The sequence below is a fragment of the Macadamia integrifolia genome, unplaced genomic scaffold (genome assembly GCF_013358625.1).
Source record: "Macadamia integrifolia cultivar HAES 741 unplaced genomic scaffold, SCU_Mint_v3 scaffold1688, whole genome shotgun sequence".
Taxonomy (NCBI): Eukaryota; Viridiplantae; Streptophyta; class Magnoliopsida; order Proteales; family Proteaceae; genus Macadamia; species Macadamia integrifolia.
This window is the reverse complement of record NW_024868311.1, coordinates 57488-68478: the sequence shown is the minus strand read 5'-3', so window position 1 is coordinate 68478 and position 10991 is coordinate 57488. Positions and strand designations below refer to the sequence as shown.

At 37.7% G+C, this 10991-nt stretch overlaps 1 protein-coding gene and 1 pseudogene across 1 annotated transcript in view; both read right to left on the bottom strand.

Moving 5' to 3' along the window:
- On the bottom strand, nucleotides 1-4068 carry LOC122064585 (annotated as a pseudogene).
- Nucleotides 4069-9212: 5144 nt separating this feature from the next.
- Nucleotides 9213-10991, bottom strand: part of LOC122064584 (metal tolerance protein C2) — a gene marked incomplete at its 5' end in the record, with an annotated part of 34594 nt that continues 32815 nt past the window's right edge. Inside the window, 3 exon segments of the mRNA XM_042628313.1 lie at nucleotides 9213-9553; nucleotides 10173-10262; nucleotides 10354-10504. Coding sequence (XP_042484247.1) covers nucleotides 9452-9553; nucleotides 10173-10262; nucleotides 10354-10504 — 343 coding nt within the window.

Sequence of the window (10991 nt, the reverse complement as noted above, 5' to 3'; positions counted from 1 at the left end):
TCATCCTCCATAGTTACCAAAGCTTGATGAAAAATCTCCACCAAAACTGGAAGCACCACCGAAATCACCAACACCACCATTTCCACCTCCACCCATAATACCTTGCAGCAAAGTCCCACCCAACTGCTGAGCTGCATCACCGAGGGCATTCTGAAGCAGATTGCTCAAACGACCACCATTGCCCTGCTGCACATTTCTTTGATTAGGCCCAGCAGCACCAAACACAGGGTTGTTCAAGTTTGAAGGCATGTAGGCAGGCACAAACCAAGGCCCAGGTTGATACTGGGGAGTTGGAATTCCCACTACTGTCTCTTGATGAATCGGTTGCGTCTGAGTTGGTGTTTGGGGCCTAGTCCGTGCACAACCCAGATGAGCATCAAATTCGCATAAACTGCACCTGTAGAGCCAATGGTTTGAGCCCATCTGCTGACATATATCACAAGAGAAGCTCTTGCTCTGGTAAGGAGGTGAGAAGGTGATGGTGGGATTGGTGATTAATGGACAATGGCATAAGAGTACAGAGAGTGTGTATATCTATGTTACAGGCTTGGCAATGGTAGAAGAAGCCATTTCCTGATCTACCACAGGCCTTGCAATTGAAAATCCCATCTGGGTTTGCTGGAAAAGGAAGGAGAGAGAGTTTGTGATATGGGTCACAAGGATGAGTGATGTGGTGAGCCATTTTAGCACAAGAGATATGAAGGATGTAGTTACAGGGCTTGCAGATGTAGAATGTATCAGAAGCTTTAAACTTACAACCTGAGCATGAAATCATAAGGTTTGTGGCTGTTTGGTTGGGATTAGAGAGTCGTAACTCTAAGGGATGTGGGTGACTGAAATGCTGGATTGAAGGAGAAGGAGAACTAGAACTCGGATTTCCCATCTCTCACCCTCTTTTCCTACACAGTCTGAACTCTGAACTCAAAAAATTCAAAAAACCCCAACTGGGTCTTGCAGATTGTGAACATGAAAGTTTTAATTATAGAACAAAAGCTTATGGTTTATAGTTGACTTACTTGGTTTGTGGCTGTTTGTTTATATAGACGTGTGTATTTCTTTATCATTTCCTTTGGGAACTAAACATTTAAGAATGAATTATTGTTTCCAGTTCATTATTTAATGGAGAAGTCTGAGCTGTTTGTTCTTTATATTTTACATTTTCTATGGTTTACGCGTGAATCTGTGGTCCTGTGGACGAAGTGTTCACCGTGATTTGAACAAGTTTTGGTCCTTGAACTTATAAGACCTCCTCAATCCTCATCCATGGCCTTCGGTTGGACTTGGGTTTATAAACAAGAACCCATATGGTGAGCTGAGATCAGTAACTCGATCAATTCCTTTCTCAAACAAACATCTGCACTACACAGGTTAGAAACTGGCCTGGAGTCTCCTCTGGGAAGAAGGCTCCGATGCCAAAGTCAGATTTCAGAGAAAACGAAAGATATTCCTATTTCTTATGCTATCAATTACTCACCTTTTACCTCTGATACATGCTCCTTTTATAGCCATTCTGGCTCTCCTCTCATTGGTTGGCTTATCCACTTGCGGCTGAGTTGGCTATCTTTGTAACGGTTAACTTAATCATAGTTTATCTTGATTGTTGGTTGGTTAAATAACTGCTTAGGTTGTATTAGTTAAGGAGCATGTTCTAGAAGCAATCATATTGACGCAAACCTTTCTCCTTGTGATCATCATAATCGTGGTCGAGTGGTCGGTTCTTACACAATCGATCTTCATGGTTGCATCCAACATATTATGGTATATCAGGTTCTAACATTGGCTCTACAGGTGCAGCTTAAATGAACTTGATGTAAGTTGAAAGCCTGGGGTTGCTGATTTCGAGACCTGAGATTCATGTTTTGTGTAAAGCATTAAACGTATCTCTTTAAACTTTCCTTTCTTCCCTTTAATTTCCCTTGTAATCAAATGGAGTCTAAATGTACTTCTTTTGTGGACTTGGTCAACGTTAGAATACGAAAAAAAGTGGTATACTCTCTCTCTCTAACGTATGTGGCCCTCTTTTTCTTCTCATTAAATATACTGTTTCGCTTCCTGTTATTTATTTCGCATATAAAAGGCCAACATTAGTCGATAGCACATAAATTCCTCTCACGTGACAATGAGGAAAACCCTATCCCCCCCCCCCCTCTCTCTCTCTCTCTCTCTTATCCATTATTTGTCCCTTGAAACTCTCTCCCAATATAGCCCAACCACTTGTGAGTATGGCACCCCAAATTCTCCACTTTATGTCATACAGATTTTGTTTGGGAACTTTATGCAACTCAAAGAGAGAGAGTCCTTGCAACTATAGGGTCTGGAAGAGACAAATGTACGCAGCCTTACCCCCTACAATTTGGCAAAACAACTCACCTGAATTGAGCCACATCAAAATTGATTTGACAAATTCGGATTGTATGGATTGATGGAGTCCATCTTGGAGTAGCCTAATATAAAATTTGATGGTCGAAGGCAATTAAATGCTCCTTTACCAGATAATATCTATGTATTTTCAACCATCAACCTATTTAGCTCATATCTTTAATCTTTTAACCTTGTTTTCTTACCATATTTTGAAAAACCAAATCTTTTTCCTTATTTTTCTTGTGATGTAACATTATGATTAGGCAGAAATCTTATAAGCAAACAGTGGATGATAAGACTTATCCATGCATCAAATTTGAGTGACAGGGAATTGAGTCATATAGTGAACATAAGATTGGCTGTTGTGCGAATAGCCATTGTGATACAACTAAATTGAATTTATGGTTTTTCAGTTTTCACTGATACACCTGATGAAATATTGAATACAATCAACTCCAATTCTTTTTTTACAAGATAAACTCATAAACCAAAAAAAATTATTTCCTTCTGAAAGCTATAACTTTAGAAATTACCTGACCAATCTCCAAATCCTCCCAAGTCAGTGAAGTCACCAAAGTTTGATGAAAAATCCCCACCAAAATCACAGGCACCACCACCAAAATCAGTTGCACCACCACCAAAAAGGCCACTGCCACCGCCACCGTTCCCGCCTCCACCCATAATATCTTGCACCAAACTCCTACCAAACTGCCGAGCTGCACCAGTGGCTGCACTCTGAAGCAGATTGCTAACAATACCATTACCCTGCTGCCCATTTCTCTGATTATGCCCACCAGCTCCAAACACACCCTGGTTTGGGTTATTCATGTTTGAAGGCATGTAGGCAGCACTCTGACTCAGATTTCTGAAAAGACCATTACCCTGTTGCACATTTCTCTGATTAGGCCCAGCAGCTCCAAACACAACCTGGTTTGGGTTATTCATGTTTGAAGGTATATAGGCTGCTCTCTGTCTCTGATTCCTGAAAAGACCATTACCCTGTTGCACATTTCTCTGATTAGGCACAGCAACTCCAAGCACACCCTGGTTGGGGTTTTGGTTGATGATGTTTGAAGGCTTATAGGAAGGCACAAACTGGGGAATTGCACTTCTCTGTACTGTTTGTTGATTAAACGGTCGAGTCTGAGTCTGAGTCTGAGTCTGAGTCTGCGGATTTGTTTGGGGCTTTGTGCTTGCACAACCCAGATGAGCATCAAATTCACATAAATTGCACCTATAGAGCCAATGGTTTAAGCCCACCTGATGACATATATCACAAGAGAAGCCCTTGTTATGGTAAGGAGGTGAGAAGATGAGGGTGAGTGGGTGATGGTGAGATTGGTGATTAATGGACAATGGCCTAATAGCACATAGGGTATGTATATCTTTGTTGCAAGCTTTGCAATGGTAGGAGAAGCCATTCCCTGATCTACCACAAGCATCACAATTGAAAAACCCTTCTTCATATGCTGGAACAGGAAGGAGAGAGAGTGTGTGATTTGGGTCTGCAGGATGTGTGATTTGCTGAGGCAGTTTAGAACATGAGGTATGAAGGGTGTAGTTACAGGTCTTGCAGGTGTAGAATGTATCAGAAGCATTAAGCTTACAACCTGAGCATGAAACTATAATGTTCATTGCTACTTGTAACTCTAAGGGATGTGGGTGGCTGAAATGGTGGATTGAAGGAGAAAAATCTGCTCTTCCCATCTCTCACCTATTCTCAGATTCTGTCCGAACTGAAACTCAAAACAACTCAAATGGGTTTTGCAGATTATACCATGGAAGTATGAATTATGAAACAAAAACTTATTTATTATTGTTGACTTTGGAAAATTTCCAAGTCAACTAGTGGTGTATTTCTTTATCATTTCCTTGGATAAATGACAATGACTTCTGAGTTGCTCTTTGTTAGTACTTTCCTCGCATTTCCAAGTCTCTCCTCATTCATGGCCTCTAGCCATCTATGTGAAGATTAGATGTGGTCCATGATTTTCATTAAACAACAACTTGTCCATTAAACAATAGCTCTCACTGGTCATCACTAACTAATATTTGTTGGAATTATTTTCAATATTTGAAGGATATGTACTATGACATTTTTTTAATAAAATAGTAAATAAAGATCTTTTCTTTTTTCTTGGAGAAAAGTTCTTCAACGTCGAACCAGAGATAGGACAACGTGGTTTGACACTAAACCGCAAATGGAAAAAAACTGTAATGTCTCAGTCCCATTAACCTTAGTATAATATTGTCATCTTTGGTCCATGGGCCTCAGGACTTGTGTTGTACCATGTTAAGGAGGCTAAAGATTTATCAACTGACCTAGTAATCTCTCCCTATGTAATATGGGACTAAAGTATGCACAATTTCACCAATCTCCCAAGCACCATGGTACTAACTGTATTCTTGGTGGGAATTCCTCACTGATTTTCCATGCGGGTCTAGTACTTGTCGTATTCTTAGGTGTCACAAAAACACGCCCATTTTACCTAAAAAACAAAAACAAAAACACACCCAATTGAACAAAGTGTCCGAAGCACATCTCAGAATATGATTTCTATCCCTCCCATGTCCCTAAACCAACATTGTCTATCAAAAAGACCCACCAATGGTAGAAAGGTGGGGGCAGCAGCTTTACACAAGGCTCGGCAAAATGACCCACCCAAATTTAGTCATATGGAAAATGATATGGCAACTGCGAACTGGTTGTGCAAAGCACACACCATTTGGATGCTTCTCTGTGGTTATAACAGCAAGTAGTAATTAATAGTTTATTAAAATTATTTTCAATATTTTAAATAATAAAAATATGCAGTATGACATTTTTAATAATAATCATTTCTTTATTCTTTTTGGGAAAGTGACAAGGCACGCAACTTGCTTATCTTGACATCATTACGTCAAAAAAAAAAAAAAAAAAACCGATGAATGTTGATTTATCACTAGGGCACACGTCATTAATGAAGAGGGAGGAGGGAGAAACTTTGAGAGTATATATTACACTGAGGGCAAATGCCCTTCTTTTTCCCTGCCTTTTCTCTCTTATCCCAAGTTCCACCTTGGAGTAGCCTAATGTCAATTTGATGTTCAAATGCAACTTATGATTGATTAGTCTCTTCTATTTTCAATCTATTAACTCACATTTTTAACCTCTTAACCCCTTTTTTACATATTTTTAAAACCAATTTTTTTTTTCCTACTATATAACATTTTGATTGGGCAGAAATATAAAGATTGTGGATTGATGGGGCTTATCCATGCACCAAATATGAATATAATGTAAAAAAAAGTGGGCTGTTGTGCCAAGAGCCATTATGATACAAGCAGCCCAAAATTATTGTTTTTCTTTTTTTATTTTTTGGTAAGGAATATTATTGTTTTTCATTCATTATTTTACATCAAATTTATTCCTAAGGAACAACCCCATGGAAAGGTTTCCTTCCCCACACCTTTTTCTATCCTAACACCAGATCAGGAGGTTAGGAACTACTTGTTTCCTCATTGTAATCATCTCCTTGGCAGTAGTTCAAACCAGAAATGTCAAGACAAGGTTCCATTTTCTCTATTAGTGAAAAACACACACAATTAACTACAAGATATAGATGCTTCTCCATTGTCATGAACAGAAATTAGCAACTGAAATGAACACCATTTCCCCTCCTAAATCTCATTATTGACTGTTTAGATTTACTTGACTTAAGGGTGGAAACTACCATCCACATCAAGAAGCATATGTCAATTTGGAGTGGATATGTCAATTGGGATTACTATACTCATGTGTGAATCTGTGTGGTTTTCTTTATTTCTTTCTTTATTCTATTTTACTTTTTTGTGAAATTCAACCTAAGGCCACAATCAAGCGAAGTCAAAAGGTCACCAACTTGGGAAAAAGATTATCTCCAATTAATTAAACACCCAATTAGCGATTCAACTGCTGGGAGAACATGAGGATATGCGTCCATGTATTGGGATGTATGTTTGGGGTCCTCCCAACCCTTGGATAACTAATTGGGTACCTAATTAATCAGAGAGGAGCCGAATCCACCAACTTATCAGTCTGCAAACTTGTGGAAGTTTTTTTCTTTGTTTCATTAAGATTAAAAAAAAAAAAGAATCAATTCCGTGTGAACTGAGAAATCATGCCCATATTAGGCGAGTATGAAACCTGCAGATCAAAGAGAAAGAGTTGAATCTGTCAATAAGAAAGATATAATATCAGCCGCTGAGAAAGAAGTCCCTCTTGCAATTTCTAAATATTGGAAGGAGAGAGAGAGAGAGAGAGAGAGAGTTGAATGTGTCAAGAGGAAAGATATAATATCTGCCGCTGAGAAAGAAGTTCCCTCTTGCAATTTTTAAGTGTTGGAATGACTGGACATCGAGGGACTGGGTCTTCATGTATAAAATGGTTCAAGATATGATCCTGGTGGTGTCCTCAGTTCACCTATTAATCAACCAGGACCATTTGATTAGCTGGCCCAACTTTCATGATGATCACTTAGCACCCAAAGATTCACAGCTATTGGTGATTCTTATCAAAAGAATAATATGTTTCCACCACCCAATGAGAGTGTTTACACATGCTTTCCATGTGATTGGATCTCATTTCCACTTTAAAGTAAAGAATTTTCAAAGCAAACAAGGGAAGCTTTTATTCCCTCCACATATCCTCATATCTTATCCTGTTCTTTAGAAGAGTAGAAAAAGGAATAAATATAATGCTAGTATGATTCTTATCAAGGTATTAAAAATAAAATAAAAAAAATGCGTGCATTAAAAATAATGCCTTCATAGGTTAAACAATCATTTGCTTGTGTCTTTTTGGACTTTGCCTTTTGAGGAAGCTATTGCATTATTTTTCTAATGATGACATTATCTTCCATGTATCTTAGCCGAAACTGTGTGATAGTTGATTATATGTCTAAAATGAACTGATTGTTAGTACAAGTCTTTCCCCGAATTAGAGAGAACCTAGCTGGCGTGAGCACTATGGGAGTTCAACTCTTCGTTGATTTATTTTTTATTTTATGTTATTTTATTTATTTATTTATTTTAATTCAAGTTCAAAGGGCCTATTGGCCATTATATATACTAACAATGCGTATTATGCATCAAGGGCAAGATTAGCATTGAGAAGTCGTGGACCCTGCCCTGCTATGATTCTTCTTTTTATCTCAATAAAGTTATTCAAATTCAATTGGCAAGAGATCAAAGATTACGTGAATTATTATTTAAAACAATCCCAATCAGCCCCGTTTATGGTGCTGGTGCAAGAATAGATAGTCACTACTTATATCAAAACAAATAGGTATCTTGACTCTTTAGGAATTAGACAACTAAAGAAATTTCTCGTTTACTTGCTTACCTACTTAAAAATCAATATTTTTTTGTGAAGGAAATGTGATTATGATTGTTGTTGTGGATTTTTTGCTTTTTTTTTTACTAGAAAAAGGAAAAATGAAACTCATTTGTAAAGGATAATGGTGATAGAGATCGAGTCTTCGCATACTAAATGATTGGCTGCCTTCATTAGGTTGATTGCAACAATTACCCTTTCTTATTTTAGACCTTTCAAATTATTCTACACACTTGATCCAACACTAAGATATTAATGTTGCGACCTAATGGTCAAACAATCGAAACTAAGGTTGTGAATTTAAAACCGAAATCGTTTACAGAAATCAAACCAAGCCGTTTACACCGAAATCGTAAAACCGTTTAGTAAATGATTTGGTTCTAATTTCAAGTTTCAGGCTGATTAGCTAAATGGGTTGAAACCGAACCAAACCGTTTAACTCGTTGGTTTCAAACTGAATTGAAACCATTCAAAACATCAAAACCGATCCAATTAACCCGTTTAAAGATTAAATAAGGTGGTTGCAAAATATCATTAGTATCTTATTTGATTCAAAGATTAAATGTTGCAAGCCTGCAAATAATTCTAGAGATAGCTTACTCATTGTTTGGAATGCCGATTAAATTAATCCAATGCATTGAATAGAATATTTACTGATAACAATGTAATTTTTGCTTATACCATGGCATATTAAACATATATTTTTCAATATTATAACACATTATTTGGGGAGTTTGGAGGGGAGGGGGAGAAGAAAAAAAATCCCTACTATAAGCATTACTTACTGGCTTGTTAGATGCGTTTGAGACTTGTTAGATGTGCTTGAGAGTATTTTCTATCAAAATATTTTCTTTTGCTTAATTGTTTGGTTATTTTAACAAAACATAATGGTTTGCATTTCACATTCTCAAGATTGAATCGTTTATCACCAAAAGCAAATTTTAATAAACATGTGAATAAACTAACAAACCGATTGCTAACCGTTTAAAAACCGTATAAAATAAACCGAAACCGTTTAAAATCATGAAAACTAAAACCATTCACTAAATGGTTGCGGTTTTAGAAAATGCTACCGTTAACTAAATGGTTACGGTTTTAGAAAGTGCAACCGTTTAGTAAATGGTGTTGTTTCGGTTTCAATCAAAATATGTGAACCGAACCAAATCAAACCGTTTAAACTGAAACCGAACCGATTAACAGCCTTAGTTGAAACAGCCTCTCGACATTCTCGGGGTAAGGCCGCGTAGTTCTTGCCCCCCCCTCCCCCGGACCTCACACATGCAAGAGCCTCATGCATGGATCCACCCTGTTTTGATAGGTTTTTCCAACTGGTTTAATGTAGTATTGGAGAACTTACTTCTGCTTTCCACCTTCAGATTCTTAGGGGAATTCGGCGTTGAGACTCATATTGCATGAAATCCAGCACTACTCGATCTATGTGACACTGAAAATTCAGAGCAACTGAGCCTGAATTATGGATCAAATCTGAAATCACAAAATGCTATAGCAAATGAGGAGACGGCAAGAAAACCAAAGCACATCTCCACATTGTTCTGATCTTAATCATATTCTCTAATAATATAAATCTATTTCCTATTCATCCATCACTAGATTATTTTGTCAATGCCCCTCTTTGTTACCTTTTTACAGTGAAAAAAAATCTAGATTCCTCTTTTGGATCATAAGCTTTCCTTAACTGCATCCAGCAAACCAGAAGATGGAAGAGGAGGAAGATACTCAGACATAATCAGTTTGAACTGTCAAATCCTGCACTCCCAAGTCATGGTACAAGCCATGGACATACCTCAGTATTGAATAATCATCTGCTCCCTTCTTCACCTGTTAATATCACACTTGAATCAATCAACCTGATCTAAAATTCAAGTGGAACAGCCATAAGAATGACATCATTCAGCCCACCAAGTGCAAGGTTTAAAAACAAAGAAAATAAGGAGTACAAGTTTGGAATGGTGGCCTTTCCCCACCATTTGCTTTTAATATTTCTTTTACAATATGATAAAGTGGAATTGTATCAACACAAAGTAAGAAAATAAAATCATTTCAATCACTGTTTGTAAGAACCTTGCAACTTGCAAGTTGGTTCGGGGTCCCACAAGGTCAAGGGATCAATTCTACTACTCTTCACTTCGCACAGAAGCCGCTCCCCAATTTCCCCACCCCAAACTCCTCCCCCCTTTTTTGTAACCTATCTCCTCTGTGGTGTAATGTAGTGTAAGAGGAGTTTACTCATAACCCCACCCCCCACCCCCCTTTTCCTCCAAAAAATAACAATAAGATAACAAAGGGGATTACAGGCTAACAGCTACCATTTTAGAAGTAACAGTGACATCACTACCATTAAAACCATGGCATGATCCCTTAAACTATATTCAGAACATTAAATAAATGGAAACAATAAAAATCATGGCTTCAGTGCCAATTTCTGCAATATTTTTACCTGTAATGAGAGAGAGCCAACAACACGACCAGGAACCAATTCCCAAAAACGAGCTTGGGAGACTTCCAGTACATCTTCAAGGAAGCAAATCTAACCAAAAATTATGTTTGTTATATAAAACCAACAAACAAGAACCTACAAAACAGAAATTGAATAAATAAAATGAAGGAAATATTATTACTTGTCTCCAGCATTTGCTCAAAGCTGAAGAGGGTATCTTTGGTGGAGCCATCTGGAGTAGAATTCCACCAGTTGTTCTAAATAAAGGCATAACAAGAATAAACACTGCAGCTGAAACCAGTCCCAAGCACAATACTTCAGCGTTCTTAACCCTGAAATGGTAAATGTAAAACTCATCAAAATCAATACGGACGAGTTCCAAAATACTTGACAGAAGAGAGTAATTTGCTTTAGAATGAAGGCAAAACAAATCAAATAGTTCCAACAAGCCTTGTGTGAGTAATTCCAAAATACTTGAACAGAAGAAAGTGATTTTCTCTAGAATGATCGCCAAACAAATAAAACGGTTTCCAACAAGCCTTATGTGAGTAAGCCCACGAAGATATAATTTTTTATTTACTAACTGAATGCACACTTTTGGTTTCAATAGAGGCCTAAAGCCTTTTCACTGTAGGTTCTCAATTGGACACCCACTATCCATGGCATAAACTGACATCCTTGTCTGTGTTCTTGTCACCTAGATTAGAAGAATTCTCTCAAACTTCAAAAACATCAACTCTTGGTGCATTGAATGGTTAACAGTGAATGCCACAGTTGGTGGGAACACTAGAATTGTAAGGCACCCGCACCCCCACCCCC